Source organism: Schistocerca gregaria, chromosome 1 (assembly GCF_023897955.1).
Source record: "Schistocerca gregaria isolate iqSchGreg1 chromosome 1, iqSchGreg1.2, whole genome shotgun sequence".
NCBI lineage: Eukaryota > Metazoa > Arthropoda > Insecta > Orthoptera > Acrididae > Schistocerca > Schistocerca gregaria.
In genome coordinates, this window is record NC_064920.1 from 767,562,511 (window position 1) to 767,584,078 (window position 21,568).

At 38.5% G+C, this 21,568-nt stretch overlaps 1 protein-coding gene across 2 annotated transcripts in view; it reads right to left on the reverse strand.

The window, feature by feature from the left end:
- Nucleotides 1-9,983: 9,983 nt before the first annotated feature.
- The window catches only part of LOC126268178 (cytosolic carboxypeptidase-like protein 5), a 167,609-nt gene continuing 156,024 nt past the window's right edge, over nucleotides 9,984-21,568 (reverse strand). For both annotated transcript variants that reach the window (XM_049973779.1, XM_049973787.1), the window contains 2 exons: nucleotides 14,183-14,377; nucleotides 9,984-13,573 (listed from right to left, as the gene is read on the reverse strand). In XM_049973779.1, the coding sequence (XP_049829736.1) occupies nucleotides 12,272-13,573; nucleotides 14,183-14,377 (1,497 nt within the window). In that variant the 3' untranslated portion in view covers nucleotides 9,984-12,271. The remainder of the gene's footprint in view (nucleotides 13,574-14,182; nucleotides 14,378-21,568) is intronic.

The window sequence follows — 21,568 nt, forward strand, 5'->3', positions numbered from 1 at the left end:
CTTGACTGACATACTGGTATTAATTATTTCAGTTGTGAAGGACGAAAGTGTCCACTGCCATCACTGGTGCACACCCATACATCAAAAGTGAGTGAATCGTGTCATACCTTCTTTGATAATATCTTATGCCATGTCCACTTTGAAGGTGCCGCACCGCACAGTGTTATGTTGGACACAACAGTTCAAGGCATGTTTATAGATGCGCAGCAGTGTTCCAGTGTGCATACAAATGTCAGTAAAAATGAAACACGAGAAACACTATAGAAACAGAGTGCATATGAAGGAACTATTTTCTTTCATGCACCACCACAGTACAGAACAAGTTCATTATTGCACCAAGCAGTGAAGCTTTAAGAACGCACTGGACACGCCAAACTCAGTCTTGGTTTTACACAGCACAGCTGGTGTGGACATGGCTTTAGATGAACATTACAAGCCATGTCACCTTTGTTTATTGAATCAATATATAAGCCCACTTGTTTTATAATAAAGATTGTGATTATAGGATTTTTTCGACCCACAGTGTTCCACATTTCCTGTCATGAAAGAGAACCTTCGGTGAACGGAATGACTCGTGGTATACAATAATCACAGAAAATTAACTCTTAGAAGCTAGAGCTGTACACTGTATCGATAATAACTGTCGCTATATTCCTTAACACTGTTTGCACTCACACCAACTAAATGTAACCGATCACCATTGGAATATTGTACTGCGCATCACACACATCACAACTTCTTCACATCTGTGCCTGTGATCTGAGAACAGAAAGAGACTCCCAGCAACATTCTGTTTTATCCTGCACCATCGCTGCAAAACTAGCGGCAGTCAGGCAATGGAATTATCTTCTCATGCATAGTTTGCTGATGAAAAGTGTCACATTGTATTCGGCAATGAATTTTGTTCCTACGCTATACTGGGTGGCCAATGGTGGCAAGTATGGTGGCAACCTGGGAAGAGGTCCCATTCTTCCAAGGTTTTACAGAGGCAAAGCAGTGTGACTCCTGGCATCATTGTGTGGGGAGTCACCAACTATGACTTCAGGTCTTGGCTGGTAGGAATTGAGAGAACTCGCACAACAGCACATCATGGACATGTTGCATCCTCCTATGTTACCTCTCATATGACAATGTTCATCCACACTTTGCATCCCTGTCTATTTAGTGCCTGTATGAGGCTGAGGTACTGTTGTGACCAACAAGATCCCAGTATCTTTCCCCAATAGAACATGGGTGGGACCAGCTTGAACATCAATTGCACTGATATCCCCACGATATCAAGAAACAGTTACAATCACCAGTTTGCCTCTGGAGAGGATACAACAGCTAAATCGTTAGTTGGGAAGGCATCTAGGCCAGAGGTGATAAAATGTCATACTGATAAATGGGCTCGTACTGCCAAATTCTTTGAAAATTTGGCTCTGTTTTGTAATCACTGAAACAACATAACATACCCTCCCAACCCATGAAGATTCATTTTGTTTCCTCCTTCCCTTATGGGTGCTTCACTTTTTCTTCTGTCAGGCAGTATATTAACTTGAAATCACTGATATTTTTAATTTTTACAAGAAAGTAGTTATATACATCTCTAACAAAATAGGCTGTTTGTTGTACACTTCTTGTTGAACACTGCTTCCTGCCATGTATCTAACAGGGAATTTCAATCCAAGAATGTACATTATTGACCATTAAATTGAAACACCAGGAAGTATAATGAACAACAAAATTCTACTTGTGTTTATACTGTATAGTAAGGAGAATACATAATTAATTTTATCACTGATTTCGGGCTGTATGTGATGCAGAATTTAGTTCACATGGTAGCAACATGTGCCAGAATTCATCAACCGCAGTTGCTGGGGAGCAGCAGTACACAGTGGGACATCTCACTTCACAACCTGGGCGGAACAGAAATAGAAAAGGGTAGGCATTCTGAGCTTACTCCCACAAAATCTTTTATAGATGGCTCTAGTGTATACTTGTCCAATGCTATGGTGGCATTCCAGTAACAAGTTGATATTCTATGTGCCCTGACAGCTGCCAGTAAACAATAAATCAGATGATGACACATTTTTCAGATAGTGTGTGTGTGGCCTGTTTATATATGACCACAATCCTGCCCAATTCTCCGGATAAAATAAGTTGACTAGTACTCCAGAAGGTATGCTTATGAAGTTTTTAACTGGTGTTAAAACTAAATTACTATTGATATTATGCGAAATTGTTGGCTACAAAATTCCCTCTGTGTAACTCCACTTTTCTAAATTGCTCTCCTACTACCTTACAGTATTGTTAAACAGTTCAAATGTGTTTGCATGCACGTTTGCATGCACATGTTTACATATTGTTCGTGGACAGCCATTTTTCTGTGTGGCAGTACTACATGGTAGACAATTATTATGTAACAATGCACAATATTGTGGAAATTATTGGCTCAACATTGTGATATGTCTAAGCAGCTATTGAAACAATTTAATAACATTGATTCACGTGTTGATAAGGAGATGAACTTGTGAGGTACCTCTTATTTTCAAATAAGAACTTATTTTATTTTAATTCCAGTTTTGCTGTTACACATATGTGAAGTGAATGTATCAGTGTTGCAGTATGTACGGAGTAGAGTGACTGGAAGTTTCCCACACTGGCTAACAGAGGTGGTTGATCATCTGGCACTCCCAGAGCCAGCGAAATGAGATGCAGGTATCGCTCATGATGTCGGCAAAGAGATACATAGGGAAAGTACATTTATTCTGGCGTGAATCAAGTAATTGTTATTAATAAATATTTGGTAACAAAAGTTGCCTTTTGCCACACAGACAGTAGGAAGAACCCATGGGTAATAAATACTGTCTTTCAGTAATTTTAAAATGCCAGGAAACATTGATATTAATATATAAATGAATAATTGTGGCACAACCGAAGATGTACGACTTTACACAAACTATCCCAATTGTACACTCGAGTTATAGACTGTGCACCATAGTTAGCAGTCATCAACAGGATGCCTTTCAATCAAGTCATGCAACAGACCATACTCCTGTACCATTAATAGTTAGCTTATAATCATTATGAACAAGTTAATTTTAAGGAGTTTCTTCGATAACTGTACCACAATGGCATCCTGTGTAAAAATTATTTGCATAAAAAACTTCTTCCCACTTAATTACATAAAACATAGACAGTAGCAACGCACTTTCAGAATCGGATGGCTCTGCTATGACTCTACAAGGGGACATAACATTATGAAAGGATCTTCATGTAACAAGTAGGAGGAATTCCTATGTGGCAGCTCACTAAGTCAGTTGAAGGACAGATTGGCTTAATTATCACAATACTCAGGTGGGAAAGTATGGTCAATTATATTGTATGCCTCTTATACCACCATCTATGGACTCACCAGCTAAACTGAAACATTTTTGGAGTCACATTCTCTGCTTGTATCATTATTGCTAAAAGAAACGTAGTTGTTGGGGTGTCCACTGGGGGATGGCTTGAGAAGCAGATCTGTACAGCAGTACTGTTAGGCACTTTTTTGGTGATGCACCTTTAACTGCACAAAGTTTGAGGCTTGATGAGGGACTGATGGCAATGAGCAAAGCAATCTGGCAGACAATGTTAAGTGAGTGTGCCATTAACATTGAGAAGATTATAGTGTACTGCTTGAATATGGACAGATGGTATGTATGTTTCTATGTATGACACACGATGCCGACGTTAGTCGACATATTTCTGATCCACCGATATGCCATGATCAAAGCTGCTCCTTTGCTGACTGATTGGCTGTCTGAAGATGCACAGGAAGCTCAGAATAAGGTTATCCAGTGTTATCAAAAAATATTTTACACACAAATATACCTGTGAGGAAATGATACATGATTTATTTCATCAGCTTCTGGCATCTTTGTATCCACTCATCTTGAGCTTCCAGGAAATGACAACAGAAGAAGATAAACAGATGCCACAAGAGGTAAAAGATATCCTTTTCAAACCATCTTCCAGTAGGCATACCAGCAGTGACCCATCTGATAGTGATAATGTTGCAAGCAAGTAACGTAAAAAATGTAAAATATCGAATAAAACTTTTCAATAGAGAAACTGCAACTCCTAATTTGTTGTCAGTGATCTCAAAATACTTAATAAACAAAATTTGACTTGAATATGCTAAATTTGCAATTTTTGGTCAGCCATATTGGATCCACCATTTTGAATTATGTAATTCTGACATCAGATTTGTAATAAGTGACCTCCCAAAATCTAAAAAGGACACAGTTTTTGTGTGGCTTTGTAGCCATTTATCTATTACACCCAGGTTTTGAAGAAATTGGCCCCCTGTGGGGCATGCCAGCCTCTCAGAAGCCGATCACCACATTTTCAGTGGGTGAGAGAGCTGGAGACTGTTTGTAAGGGCAAGAGTCAAACACTCTCTGTATTAGGGTAGGTGAGGAGAGCATGGTCAACATGTGGTGTTGTATTATCTGTTTGATAGAGAATGTGACAACCCCTTAATCACAGGTCACAGCTATCAGTCTTCATACTTCACAAATGTAATGGCTGTTATCCAAATTATCAGCTATGTAAACCACAAGTGACACTCCACACCATCAGGCCAGCTGCTAGGGCTGGATGAGGATGACGAATGCAATTTGGCAATGTTAATTTACCTCTGAATCTCCATTCACAGACACATCCATTGTTAATCCACATGCAGAACCAGGACTCATCAAAAAGACAATGTGGTGCCCCTCCTGCGCCTGGAGCTGTCATTGGGTGCACCACTCTTAAGTGCACCTTCCTTGACTGCTGGCCATAGGAAGCCACAACATTGGCTCCCTGGTCACCATGCTGATAGTCTGTATTGCTAAAGATTATGGTCGGTGTGGATACTTGTGTTCCTGCAAACTAGCCCATTTTCTGACTGATAGGACATGGTTGTGTGATCCTGCATGGCTGAGTGAACGATATGACTGTTCTCTTGGGTCTAGTTCAGATCCTGCATGATGCTGAGAATAGCTGTTCTGAGCTCACAGATTCCATATTCGCATGGCAATTGTGAGATTTTGAACAACCTGAGCAGCTATATCATGCAATCATAAACCCCAGTCTTGATAGTCTACAAACCTGCTATTGAAGAGTTCCGATAAGTGCTGGTAGATGTTTCTCTTTCTTATGCAAGGCATGAAATGATCGTCTCACAAACACACAATATTCAGACTCTATTTCTGAGTCTACATAAATATGACTACATCTGCAATTCACACTTACGTGCCTGGCAGAATGTTCATCGACCCACCTTCATACTATTTCTCTACTGTTCCACTCTCCAACAATGCACAGGAAACACAGATACTTAAATCCTACAGTCCAAGCTCCAATTTCCCATACTTTAAGGTGATGATCAATTCTGGCTATGCATGTGAGCATTAACAAAATGTTTTTTGTATTTTAAGGAGAAAGTCATTCAAATTTCATTAAAATACCTCGCCACAACAAAAAATATCTTTCTTTTAATGATTGCCACCTCAACTGCTTACCATATCTGTTTCACTCCCTCCCCTATTCTGCAATAGTACAAAACGAGCTGCCTATCTTTGAACTTTTTCGATATTGTCTGTGAATAATATCTGGTATCTCAGGCTGTGGAGCAATACTCCACAAGAGAACAGAAAAGAATAGTTTAGACAGTCTCTTTATACACTGCTGAATATTTTAGGGGTTCTGCCAATAAAATGCAGTCTTTGGTTTGTTTCCCCACAACATTATCTGCACTGTGTGATCAAAAGTATCCAGACACCAGGCTGAAAATTACTACAAGTTCGTGGAGCCCTAAATCGGTAATGCTTGAATTCAGTATGGTGTTGGCCCACCCTTAACCTTGATGACAGCTTCCACTCTCAGACACTTATGTCCAATCAGGTGCTGGAAGGTTTCTTGGGGAATGGCAGTCCATACGGAGTGCTGCACTGAGGAGAGGTATCGATGTCGGTCCGTGAGGCCTGGCACAAAGTCAGTGTTCCGAAACATCCCAAAGGTGTTCTATAGGATTCAGGTGAGGACTCTGTGCAGGCCAGTCAATTACAGGGATGTTATTGTCATGTAACCACTCTGCCACAGGCCAAGCATTATGAACAGGTGCTTGATTGTGTTGAAAGATGCTGAGTTCCATGCAAAACAACAAGGGGTGCAATCCCCCACCCTGAAAAACACAAGCACACCATAACACCACCACCACCAAATTTAACTGTTGGCACTACACAAGCTGGCAGATAACATCTACCGGGCAGTCACCATACCGACACACTGCCATCAGATCGCCACATTGTGTACTGTGATTCATCACTCCACAAAACGTTTTTCCACTGTTCAATCGTCCAATGTTTACACTCCTTACAATAAGCGAGGTGTCGTTTGGCATTTACTGACGTGATGTGTGGCTTATGAGCAGCCACTCAACCCTGAAATCCAAGTTTTCTCGCTTCCTGCCTAACTGTCATAGTACTTTCAGTGGATCCTGATGCAGTTTGGAATTCCTTTGTGATGGTCTGGATAGATGTCTGCCTATTACACATTACGACCCTCTTTCAACTATCGTCGGTCTCTGTCAGTCAACAGATGAGGTCGGCCGGTATGCTTTTGTGCTGTAGGTGTTCCTTCACGTTTCCACTTCACTATCAAATCGGAAACAGTGGACCTAGGGATGTTTAGGAGCGTAGAAATGTCGCGTAGAGACGTATGACACAAGTGACACTCAATCACCTGATCACGTTCGAAGTCTGTGAGTTCCACAGAGGACCACATTCTGCTCTCTCATGATGTCTAATGACTACTGAGGTCACTAATATGGAGTACTGGATGAGAAACCTTGTGTGTAATCTTTTCTTATTAACAGCATTTTAAAAGGACATTTCTACTACCTACTTCATGTGGTATAGTTTGCATATCCAAGCAAGCAGTACAATTTGTACCAATTTGATATTAGTTGCATATCACCATCATGGTCCTACAATTTTAATGGCCAATTCATTGGAGTCTGTAATTTTTCATTTTATATTGAAAAGGTATGGTCTGACAATTCTTGGTTTATGTTAGATGAGAGCTTGTGCAAAACATTTGCATCAGAGTACATAATTCCACTCTGAACTCTGGACTTGGAGACACACCATACATAGAAATTATTTTTGTGTCTTATATTCTCATTATGCAAATCGAAGCTAAGCTGTAATTCATTTTTATTGTCAGAAACAAAAACCACTCAGGATAATGTACTGGGAAGTGCTTGTAAGAAAACCAAGATCCTTAATTAGGCCTTTGTAAGATGTGCAGTTATCTACTTTACACTCATATCGAATAAATACTTTCTTTTCTTTACTTGCATTGCGCCAAAAGATATAATACATATTCAAAAGGCACCAACACTCTTATCTTCAAGCCAACATAAAGTGAGATACTTCTAAGAGCCAAACATAATATCTTGGAATGTTGTCGCCCTGAAATAGTTTTGACTGAAACTTTTTCCCGTCATCACTATATCCTAAGGAGTGAATATGGTTCCTCTAAGGCATGTACCATTAACAAAGATTTTGTTATGGAGGACATACTGTCACACTGGAGAAGATATACTGGTCACCACTGAAGTCATAAGTCATATATAGAGTTCTTAAGTCCGATTACATGATGATGATGAAGAAAAAAAAAAAAAAAAAAAAAAAAAAAAAAAAAAATATGAAATGTCGTGTGGCTAGAGCCTCCTGTTAGGTAGCCTGCTCACCTGGTGCAAGTCTTTCGAGCTGAATGCACTATTGGGACTCACATGTTGATGGGGATGAAATTATGATAAGGACAACCCAACACTCAGTCCCTGAGCAGAGAAAATCTCCAACCCAGCCAGGAATCGAACCCAGGCCTCTTTTCATGGCATTCCGTAGTGCTGACCACTCAGCTATGATGATGATAATAATAATTGTGGTAGTACAATGATGACACAACCTGTGCACACATCAGTGATGCCTTTTGGGAGGTTAGTGTGGTTAGAATTTATAAAACATTACAGAAATTCCACTCAAATTTACACTACACAACCAAAAGTATCTTAAAATCCACTGCAGATTCATTCAAGATACCAACCATGCAACTAGTAATCTGCAGCATGTCCTTTTGAAAGGTTTTCACTAATGAGTGACACAATGAAAAGTGGATTTTTTTTCATTCTTCCTGAGGAACATTTGTTGCCTGTTGCTGAGTTTTAGGGTGAATTTGTTTGATAGGCAAAAGACACTCTTCTACATCCCAAAGATGTATGGGCCTCATATCAGGTCTATGGGAAGTCCAGTCCAGCAAATCCATTTAATTGTCTTTTAATCATGGGGCAGTGGTCCTTACTACAGGGGCAGGAGTGTTACTGCTTGATTCAGTTCTCTCACAGATATGTGGACAACATATTATTACCTAAAATGTTTCCATAAAAACAAGCCGATTTTGCCATTAATCAAAAGCATTGATCCCAGGAAAACAGCCTCCTCCAAATTATACTGTAATCACAACACAATTATCAATACCTATCATTGCACATCAACTAGATACAGAGGTGCCCAACACAGTGCCCCATGTCATCACTTCACAAAATTATTTTCCACTGCTTCACATACCAATTATGTAATGTATTTGTCCCATTCTCAGCAATGTCATGCATTTGTTCCTGACATTACTGGTCTCCAAAAACAGCATAACAATGAAAACTGAGTCCCACTGTCTGTTGCCAGATGTTAACAGTTCGTGAGATGTGTGTGTGCACTAATGTATGCTCAAATATATTGCTTAATGTCATCCATAATTTGTACTCTGTGTGTGTGTGTGTGTGTGTGTGTGTGTGTGTTGCCAGATGTTGACAGTTCGTGAGATGTGTGTGTGCACTAATGTATGCTCAAATATATTGCTTAATGTCATCCATAATTTGTACTGTGTGTGTGTGTGTGTGTGTGTGTGTGTGTGTGTGTGTGTGGGCGCGCGCGCGCGTGTGTGTGAGAGAGAGAGATGGAGAGAGAGAGAGAGAGAGAGAGAGAGAGAGAGAGAACTCCAGTCTGGAAGTATAGGCTGATATCTAGGCAATACACTTTATTTCCTTACATTTACTCCCTCAAGGGATTTGTGGTATGTAATAAGGACGCATTCAAACATTCAGTAGCCACTAGATGGAAAGAACAGTTCATTGTTGGGTAACATTTCTCTAGCCATTGTACAGAAGGTTTGCACTATTATGTAGGTTCTGTTTTTAACAGGCTCCAAGTGTAACTGACAACTGTCCAATAAATCTCAAATTTTAAAATCTAGGTTGACAGGCTTCTCTGTAGTCTACTTTTTTATCTTGTACAGAAGTTCTTGGCAGTGTTTGAGAGTACTGCACTGTAATGCATTGTTTATGGTATTTTCTGTGTAATTTTTTGAATAATCATCTTTTCTGGTTTTTAAATTTTATTGTAGTTTCAGCTCTCTGAGACTGCAGACGTGTGTGCAAGTTGTGTATGTGTGTGTGTGGTGAATCTTTTTATTGTGCCTATCATGACTCAGCATCTGGTGAGTAACAACTTTCCTTCTCTGGTGTTGTTACTTATCAGCTTTCTGTTTTTTATGTAATGGCTCCCTACATTACTGTGTAGCTATGGCTCACATTTTTTCCATGGAACCTGATAACTACATTAAATTAAGAGAACATATAGTTACTTTAGCTTTATTTACTGATGCACATCATGAATCACACTAATGTCTGAAATGCACAAAATAATTAATCAATATAATAAAATGAATCTCGTCTTCTTTTTATAAGATTTCAGTCCACTATCTCTCTCTTTCTCTCTCCCCTCCTCACACACACACACACACACACACACACACACACACACACACACACACACACATACACACACAGAGTAGTTTGTTATACAAATGGACATTAGGAAAAATGATAAGTTTGATAAGGAAATAAAAATGAATTTATGTGTGACTGCTATTATTTTCAACAATATATTCACTCAGTAATGGGAAAAGGAAACAGTCAAGTTTTGAAATTGTTTGAAAACTGACATAATATATGTGTATACAAATGTCAACAATTTATTTACATAGGATATTTTAATACCAAGTGGATTTCTGTGAATGCTTTGTCTCTAACAAATATTATTTAAGAAATAGTTTTACAAAACAGCCAGTTTACATTTCTGGGTTTTAGTACACAACCATAAATATTTTTATATGAAGGAGAACTCATTAATTTAAAAATTTACAAATGGAAATAAAATATCTTTTCTGCTTTTGTAACAAGACATAATGCAATGATAACTGAAAGTGGAGAATTCTGTTGCACATGAGGGTTCAGAGTTGTATTTTAACAGTTACTGGAGAATACAGATTTGGGTGACTTTAATGTATGTACCATTCACATTTCAGTTTAAGATATGGTAAGGTGATTATTAAATTACAGGGACATCAGTGTCTGACAGCTCAAAATGAATATTTATAGTACATCAGCTACATAAAGAGTACTCTGACAAATAAGCAGAACATAATCTGACAAAGAGTGAGGAAAATTTAACAATATTGTGGAAAACACTCTCTTATTGCCTGTTACAATCTCACATTAGATTTGGAAATATTCATTAAGTGTTTTCAACAGTGTTGCATAACTATTTTTCCATGATATCTGAATGGTCAAACTGATGGTAGATCCATTTCGGAACCAGAAGAGTACTCTAATAACAATTTATTTACTATGTGAATGTGTGTGTGTACATTTGTGTGCGGTTATATACATGCCCTATTTGGTATGTAATGTTATAGATAATTTGGAATCTGCACACATGGGTCAGGAAGTCAGGGCAGACATCGCCAAAATATATTTAATTATGTTTAATTGTTGTCTACCATGAAGGTACCTATGGCATGTGACTTATACAGCACATTCATAAAAATAAAAACAAAATAAGTACATTTTTATTTAACAATATAGTTGTGATAGCACATGTCACACCGAAAAATCAAGTAATTTCTGTTTTATAATTTTCATGTGTGCTCAGCACATTTTAAGTTTAATATGCTTCAATACTACAATCCAACAAACCATGATGTGTTTTGTTTTTATAAAAGCAAAGATTCATTCACATAATTATTTTTCCTCTACATACTTGTAAAAGATGAGTAAAGAAGCTTGTGAACAGCGCGCACACACACACACACACACACACACACACACACACACACACACACACACACAGGCAGAAAAGGCAGACAATATAATTAATTCATTTACTTTTATCTGGAAAAAAAAAAAAAAACAATCTAGTGCTCACATGGTGCAACAATAAACCACCAAGTACAAATTTTTCACAACACAAGTCTTACTTTTCCACAAGCAATTAATTGTGTGGAAAAAGATTATGTTTGAAAGGTACCAATGCATGAAACATTTCCCTGAAAATGTTTCACAGTATTAAAGCCTATCTAAATTTAATTTTATGGGGCACAACAACACTATATTTTTATTTTAGTAGATAAATCATTTAAGTACCAAGGGGCATTCAGATCTCTAAATCAATTATCTATTAACACTAAAGTACAAAAAATCTGGTAAAACCTCAAAAATTCATTTTGTTGCACATTTACTATACACACTGAGGCAGTAAACACATTAGTCGCAGTACTCGGAACACTATGTTTTCTACAACAATTACATTGCAACAACATGAACAAACAGCACATAGTTTAAGATAATTTATATTAACAATGATCAGTAACAAGGAATGGTGCATACAGGAAACAGAAAGACAGTGGCAGCATTTGTACACAGAAGATAGAAACTATCTTTTGTTCTCTGTAAACACAGAAGTATTCTTACAGGTAAAATTCAGTACCAGTGTCATACAAACTAATTAATGCTTCATATTAATCTTCACAGAAGAATTGGTATAATTGTATAATACAATAAAGTATTCTCACAAGAACAAATAATTACCCCCATAGAGAAGTAATGCATTTGTGGTATGAAGTTACCACCTCAACAATGTAATTTTGCAAGTGAAAAAAATCAAACCCTGTAGTCCTGAAGTATTGTGGCTGTATATACATGACTTCTCCACAAAGATAAAGATATACATTGATTAAGGCTAAGAATAAAATGTATAATATATTTATGAAGATTTATCAATATATTCCAATATAAACATAATATTTTCAACATATTTCATACATTTATCACAGGCTACTCAAGTAAAGTATAGTTTTTTTCTTAAAGCTTGTTAGATTTACTTTTTTTCCTTTTTTTGTCTATTGCTAGTTCTCCACTAAATGACTTTTTCAGCTTAGCAGCAACTGTAGTGAGACTTTTTACTGAAACTTTTACTCGTTTCTTTGTCACATCAGTATTCAGTTTTTTCCCAAATGATGGTGACTTCTTCAGTACTTTAACAGGTGAGAGGTGTGTAGTTTTACTTTTAGCCTGCTTATCAAGCCTAGTGCTATATTTATCTTTACTTGTTCCAGTGACATTATCACCTTCATGTTTGCAGCTATGAACCACAGTATTTGCTAGTTTTGTGAGTGGTTTCTGCTTCCTAGTCTGAGACAAGTGACAGCAGCTATTATCAGTATCTTCCTTCATTAAGGAATTACAGTGCAACTTATCTCTGTTACATTCAGAATAATTAACATCTTTTGAAAATTTTGGTATTTCATCCAGAGTATTAAAACTTCTTAACATACTTATATCTGTATCAGCATTTAATGACAAAGCACCTTTGCAGCTTAAATTTCCAATAGACACTGATCCATTATCAACTTGTGAAGCAGCATGGAAAATTGAATGATCACCCTTTACAGGGGATATTTTTAGACGTTTTGATCCTTGTTTCACTATGTGCTGATCACATAGTGCTTTGTGATCATCCTTAATAATTTTTATCCTGTTGGGTGTTACTATTCTCCCTACTGTAATGCCACTTCCACGAGAAACCTGCTTCAACAATACCTTATCCTTTTGGATATCTGCACCTTGAAATCCAAATCGATTTTCGTGAGAATTTTTTGAGCTTGGCACTCTTGTTTTGGAAGAATGACTGTATGAGGTAGAAACATTCTGTTCACTTCTCTTGCCATTTCCAACATTACCAAGTACTCTTCCATTAACCATATTTTTCCCATTCTTTGAGTTCGCAGCAACTGCAGCAACAGATACACATTTAGTTTTAACACTAAGTATCTGCTTAAAAACACATGTTCCTGCAGCACCTGGAGTACCTCTGACTCTCTTTGTTCCAGTTAAATGACATCGCTGTAGAGAACATGGGCTTGCAGGGGTTCTGGATGATTGGAAACTGCGGCCAGTCCTCACATCTGACACAGTACGAGATGTGCCTACAGGGAAACCTGAAACATTTTCTTTCCTCTCTTCTGCAATGCCTTGAGGGCAGTTACCATTCAGCTTGCTGGTAGCTTTTGCTGGGAGGGGAGCCAGTCTTCGGACACGTGGAATGCTCTTGAGGGCAGTATCACTACTGGATGGCCGCAGTGGTGATCTGCTGGCTGCAGCAACCTGGCAAAGACTCTCTCACTTCAATCCTCAGCAAAAATGCAGTCATTAGTTCTATTTATATTGACTGGCATGCTTTACAGAGCCTGAGAGAGGCAGGCTGCTTATAAAACAGGAACTCTTAAACATGCATGGATGGAGAACTGAATGCATACACAATAGGCGTATGAAATGATGTATTTGTCAAAAAACCGTACAATTTAGAAAGAGAACTGTTTCATATCATATACCAGTTGAACACAATGATTTAAAAACTAAAAAAAAGCCCAAGTAAATAACAGAATTACAAAAATAACATTCTAATATAAAAAATATTTTAAAAATCTTGCATGGTCCCTTATATTAAAGGCATAGTATTACATACGGTCCTCGAAAGACTAAAGTTAAATGGGACAAATCTCAGTCTCACAATTTTAACTATTATATATACATTTTAAAAATAATTTTTTTATCACATTCTACATAACCATGCCTCAAATGCAGACATCACTGAAACAATTTGTAGTGCGAGTAATGATACAGGAATTTATAATTCTTCAGCCAAAATGAAAACTAACATATACAGCACTCCTTGATATTTATGTCATCCAAGAGCGTAACTTGTTCGCCTACCTGTGAGATGGGCTGTGAGTTACGTGCTTGCCTCTGAGCTCTTGACATTTTGTGTCCATGTGCTTGCTCTGGAATACAATGAGCACGCAGCCAGTCCCTTATCCCAGTTAGAGAACGGAACTCAGAATTGGGTATGCGACTCCATGGGTTCTGTCCTGAAAGGTCCAATATTGACACGCCAAGAGCTCTTCCAACCTATGGAGCAGATAACAAATTAAAGAACACAAAAGATTTTTTTACATAACTGTCACTGTAACTAAAAATCAGGTTTTGTTAGGTATGTACATATATACTCTGCAGGCCATTGTATAGTCCATGGTGGAAGGTACCTCATGTAAGTAGGGAATTGGAATTCATAAGTGAAACAATTACAAAATTATTATTGATAAGGAATATACGGGTTTAATATATCATCAGTGATGAGGTCATTAGACATGGAGCATAAGTTGGACTGAGAAAAGATGGGAAAGGAAACTGGTCATGCGCTTTCAAAGTAACTAACCTGGCAGCTGCCTTAAGGGATCTACGTAAATCATAGAAAAGCTAAATCTGGATAGCCAGATGAAGATCTGAACTGCCCCCCTCCTGAATATGGATGCCAGTGTGTTACACTCCATCAAGTTTTATGTTTGTCTGCTGATGATGACAGATATCCCACTAGGCATATGTCTGTAATAATTTCATATACCTCTACAACTTGTAACAAGCTGCTACAATCACAGCAACTGTTCAAAGTGACAGTCCCAGATTATACATAGACACAACAGTGTCATACAAAGTTCTGTTGTACGTATTGAAACAGAAACTTTGTTTAGCATGTGCAATCAAAAATACACTTCAATAGCATTTTTGACAAACTGACTCTAGGAATAGTATAGCAAGGAAAATAATCAATGTTTGATTATTTGATACTTTCCCTTCAATCCATCTGACAGAAGAAGGAGCAATTGGTTCTGAAAACTTACACATTTTCATATCCTTTTAATGTGTTTTTTTCCTGCACTGCTTGATGAGCTGACTTTAGGACTAGGATTCATTAATACTACATAAAATCTGAATATGGCACTGACTGATTGGGAAAAACACAATCCAGATGAAGACCACAGCAACCAAAACAGTGGTCCATAAAATATGATGAAACGGTCACATACTTGGAAAAGTTTTATCAGAAAAGAAACATCTATTTCTTTAATAAAGACAAAGTCAGTGCAGTTGTAACTACGAGATTCTCTTTATTCTCAACAGATGTTTTGTACACAATATTTTCTTCATGTGATCCCACAAGAAGAAATCAGGTGAATAAGGTGGATTTGCAAAGTGATCCAGGGAAGGAATGCTTGTAAAACACACACACACACACACACACACACACACACACACACACACACACACACACAGTGCCTCTAGTATCAGTGGGTGTGCTGTCCGTATGTAGAATGGGGAAGATATGCGATCTAGTTGAGTCTGACCGAGGGCAGAGTGTGATGACCTGGCATCTCGTACGAGCATTTCAGAAGTTGCATGACTTGTCAGGTGTCCGAGGAGAGCTGTAGTGAGTATCTTCAACATGTGGTGAAACCAAGCTGAAACCATGTCAAGAAGTTGTGGGATTGGGCGACCACAGCCCATTACAGAATGTCGGATGCTGTGGGCAGGGCAGACTGGTAAAATAGTCAGGCAGTGAACTAAGGGCATAACTAACATCAGACTTTAATGCTGGGCAGAGTACAAGGGTGTCTGAAAACACAGTGCACCGTACACTCCTAACAATGGGCTTCCGCAGCTGACAGCCCATGCATGTGTCAATGTTAACACCACAACATCGGCACCAATGACTGAAACGGGCACATGACCTTTGGCACTGAACATTGGAACAGTGGCAGAGCACTGTGTGATCTGATGGATCATAATACCTTCTTCATCATGATGATGAGGGGGCGCAAAAACGATCATCTTCTAGGGAAACAACTCCTTGACACCTGTACTGCAGGACGTAGACAAGCTGGCAGCAACTCCATTATGCTCTGGGAAACATTCACGTGGGCATCCCTGGATCCAATGGAGCTTGTGCAATGTAGCATTATAGCCAGGGACTATCATACACTGGTTCCGGCCCATATACACCAACTTCATGACAATCATGTTTCCCAATGGCAGTGGAATTTTTCAACAAGATAATGCTCCATGTCACAAGTCCAGGACTGCGATGGAGCAGTTTGAGGAACACAATGGCGAATTATGACTGATGTGCTGGCCACCCAGTTCACTAGATCTGAATCCGATCAAACACATCTGTGATGTGATTGAACATTACGTCAGAGCTCATCGCCCCCCCCCCCCTCCCCCCTCCTCTGAATTTATGGGAATTAGCTGACTTGTGTGTGCAGATGTGCTGCCAACTCCCTCTGGCGACCTACCAAGGCCTCTATGCTTCCATGCCATGATGCATTGCCACTGTTATCCATGCCAAAGGTGGACATACTAGCTATTAGTAGGTGGTCATAATGTTCTGCTTGATCAGTGTATATACGGTCAACTTTTTTTAATTTTCTTAGTTGTAGCCACTTTTTTATTGTTATATGTTTGCTTCATTCTGTTTGTTTTTGTTTTGTTTTCAGCTTTCCAGCTTGGGTCTACAATTATATTTTATTGTCAGATATTGTTTTCTCGTGGTCAAATGAAATGCTCAAAATCTCTACCATTAACTATAACACAAGTTACTAAATGCCGCATTGTGGGATGTCTTATATGCTCCCATATTCCAGGTGTTTGCTGTATCTATTGAAATCCTTATTAAATATGCTAGTGAAGAATTTTCACTTTCACAATAGGTCCTGAATGCACTATGTACCTTAATTGTTTCCCAAAACTGATTAGTGTTGGCCAAGCTATTGCCACCCCATGACCTATCCATTTATTTGGGAAATGCTGATTTAAAATTGTTCTTGCTTGTAGAGCAAAATGAAGAGGTGTCCTGCCATGCACAGAACACATGTTCTGATGTAAGTGTAGTGTAACTTCTTCCAACAAAATATTTAAATGTTCTACTAAAAAAGCACTGCATGATGCTCCACTCATTGTTCCATGCAAAATGAAAGCTCCAATAAATCTGTCTCCAATCATGCCTGCCCATATATTAATGCTAGACTGATGCTGATGTCTTGTGAATGGGATTATAGACAAAAAGTGTTGGCCCTGAGCATACATCCTCAGTAACCAAGTAGAGAAAGAGCTTTTCTGGATTGAAACCCTGATTCCGTAAGATCATGCACTCCCTGAAGCTGATGTGTATAAAAGAGTTGAGCTCACAACACTTTCCGCACTGTAACATGATTCACTTTCTCAGTTTCTGCTGTTTCTCTGTCACTGCTACAATTTTTGTCCTCAATGCATGAAATAGTCGATTTTTACATCAGGGGTTCTACACAATGAAATAACCTTCTTGCAAAAGAGCCTGTCTCCATAAAATGTTCAAGTTTTCTTTGAAAGGTGTTATTGTTCCGTAAATGTCTACTACAAAATCTATCAGCATACAAATATCTGGCCTCAAACACATTGCAATTCTGCAAATCCATACATCGGGTGCTTGCCCACCATATGTAGATTAGAACACATTTTAGAGACAAATGTACAGTACGCATTAGTTCAATAAGAAAAAAGCCGAGCACATGTTAGCCCCCTCAGTGGAAGCCAGACACAATAAGTCACTCTCCAGCTGAGATCGCTAACACATTTTTCTTTGGTGGTGCCCATCTCAGAAATAGCCAATATGATTATTGGTGGAGGAAGAATGTTCAGCACACGCCAAACACCAATCCAATATGAACTGTAGAGTAAGCTTCCATTATTGATTGTGTTCTCAATATTAAAAGGCTTTGCAAATTTACTAGTGCCATGGCAGCTAAGATACACATAAGAAGGCTTTGACTTGACACTTACCAAAATAAACAAACATCTGAAAAGAAAAGATTCCTTTAAAACCAAGCTGGAAAGTTGAAAGAAAAAAGACAGAAATGAAGCAAAATGCAACAACAAAAAAGGGGGTGAATGGTTTGCCTGGGTGCTCCACAATCATATTTTGGAGATGGAGCTATACCCCCCCCCCCCCCTTCTTCTTCTTCTTCTTCTGTTGCTTATCCATGAATAGATGTTGATGACCACATGATGTGTCTTTCTTCTGTGAACTGCAGTATGTAATAGCTGGTCTACACTTAATAGTCCTGTCCACTGCATTATATTGCCCAACCAAGATGTTCTTCTTTGCCCTTGTCTTCTTTTACCTTCAATCTTCCCTTCTATTATTAACTGCAGAAGCATATATTTGGTGTTCCACACTATATGTCCTAGGTATAGCTTTTCTTCTTTTAAGCATGTCAACATTTCTCGCTGTTTGTACATTTGTTCCAGTACTTCGCTGTTGGTTATTCTTCCAGTCCACGGTATTTTAAGCATTCTGTGATACATCCACATTTCAAAGGCCTCTAAGTTCTTCATTGTTGTCATATTTAGTGTCCATCCTTCAGAGCCATGTAGAAGCATGGACCAGATGTGGCATTTTACAAATCGGACTCTAAGGTTTAGGTCTAGGTCTGTGCTTGTAAGAATATTTCTAAATTTTATGAAGACATTTCAGGTGTTCTCTATGTAACATTTTATTTCCAAGTCTGTTTGCCAATCTTCACAAAGCCAGATTCTGAGAATCTTAAACTTGTTGACTCTTTGTACTACAGACCCTTGAAATTGTAGATTTGCATCTTATGAGTCAGTCTCCTGTGTGCCAATCATAAAATTAGCCTTTTTGATGTAAATATTCAGATCTAGAGTACTGCTGTGATCTCCTACTATGTTGACAAGTTGTTGAAGGTCATCTAAATTATCAGCTATCAATACTGTGTCATCGGCACAGCAAATGTTATCGATATACACTAATTGAACCTTTATGCCTTTTTCTACATCATCAAGTGCCTCCTGAAAAATACTCTCAGAGTATAAGTTAAATAACAGGGGTGACAGAATGCATCCTTGTCGGACTCCTCTACATACTCATATATTGACCAAATCTGTGACCTCATTATCAAATTTAATCTGCACTGTCTGATTCTAATATAAATTCCCTATACAGCGGATATCTTTCTCATCTACATCAGTTCTTTTGAGAATTTCCATGAGTTTATAATGTACTCTATTGAATGCTTTTTCGTAGCCAATAAAACACAGGCCTACACTTTTACCCTTATCAAAGCAGTTTTGTACTAGAACTTGTAGCTAATGAATTTCACACATTACCCCACCTATGAAGACAATCTATGCTTGTACCACGAGTGGTACGTAATCATGTTCTGTGCAAGTGACCAGAGGCAGAGGGTTCCTTTGTGATGCAGGGGAAGATCTGGCAATGTGAACTACCAGTAGACTGTCCAGTCTCATTCCCATGACTCAGTTAAGCTGAGATATGCCGTTCCATGGCTGTTCTGATGGATGATTTTCTTTATCAAAACTGGTTTCTTCTGAGGACAATGGTGTCTTGATGGACAGGAAGTTGTCGTTTGCCTTGTATTAAACTCATGGAGAAGAGCTGCCTTTCATCAAAGTTCACAGGGCAGAACGTGGGTCAATATGACCAGCCTTTCGACAGGGGTTGATCTTAATGTACAACTGGTAATTCCCATTGTTCAGCTGAGCATGTACAGGAGCACAGTATTCTGCAGCGGAGTAAACTAGTCCAAGTGCAGTGCACAGGTGTGCCAGGGAGCATTTATTTTCCATAAAGTGCATTTACACTATATGGAATACAGGTACGAGTTATTAATAATACTAGTACAAGATATGCTTATGGACAGAATATATGTAATTGCAGTTTTTAGTTTAGTAAATGAGTACTTATTTCCAGTTGTTAAGTCAGCTTTTATGTAAAATATGGTCCTATAAACAATGGCTGAGAAGCACTTAATCTGTAAGTGTGATGTCATTAGTGACCTCATTAGTGTTGGTGGCAGAGGGATTGGATTGGTAAATGTGCCATACTGCAAAGCCCTGCAGTCATGTTGTAGTCACTTGGAGGTGAATTAATGAATGGCCATAAAGTTAATGTGCTTTTCTCACTATTAACTGGTTACTGGTAGACTGCATAAATCTCTTCCACTCAGGAATCACTGGTATTTGTAGTGTGAGCTGCACTGAGTAGAGCCACTTAACATGAGTCCACGGTGTATCTTCCAAGCTGTGTGTGAAAATGTTTGATGCAATGGAACTGATACTGTTTGAGTCTAGAATAGTAGTCTGCTGTAGCATACTGCATGACTTATTTTGAAATATCTGAAGTTCCATACCATCTAGGTGACATACTGTTGTCGCAGAGAAAGACAATTTAAGCCTCTGCTCCTCTTCATATGTTGGAAGAGTTGAGACTGGAGTAATGCATTTGGCAGCTCTCTTGCAGTGAAAGTATTCCATACAGTGAGAGTCGACAGAATGAAATCATCATTATCGAATAAATATTGACAGCATGTTTCACTCGGGACAGGCCTTTCAGTGTGGTGGGCAGCTGACAGCTCCAGCTGTCGAACTTTTTCACATACTAGCTCCCTTAACAATTGTAAATAAGTAGTCATTTTAATAAACTCAAAATAACTTCACTGTATAAACACAAGTTCAGTGAAGTTATTTTGTCTACTCCCTTAAGATAACTGGACATGAAATGCTGGGGATAGGGAGGTATATTATGTATGTAAACTGAAAAGTGAGCAGTGCTCATAAGAGGGCAGGAGGGGTAGGGGGGAGTTGCCTTTCCCAGAAGAACACTACAGCTGCAATATAGGATGAGTAAGAATCGATTTCCCCCTCTAGCAGTGTAGAACATTGTGCAGAGATTTACACAGGTTCTATCCATATCTGTTTCTTGCATTAGTATTATTACCAACTAATATTGGTATTACATGTAGTTTTAATGTACTTTTTGGAACATAAACACTCCAATTGTATGTCTGCACACAGCATCACCAGTGATTCATAAAGCATGCTGCAGAGGGTTGGAGTAACATTGTGAAACGCACTGTAGCTACATCTTGATGTAGTGGAGTAGATGGAGTGGGGAATCATCTGCTTCGTCTTCAGTTTGCCTACCTATGATGAAAGGAGGAAATGCATGATTACATTCTGGTGAGTCACCTCCCTTGTGCTTCTACTCTCCAACCTCCCCCCCATTCCCCATCATTTTACACCCTCAAAACACTATTTATCTGTTAATATGACTCTACCACACTTATTTTTAATAATCTTCAATTTTTCCATCCCCTGTGACCTGGAAACTATAAGTCCTAGAGAAAATCAAGCAACAGATGTCCAGGTTAGAATATAAATAATATCATGAAAAGGATAGATTGCTAC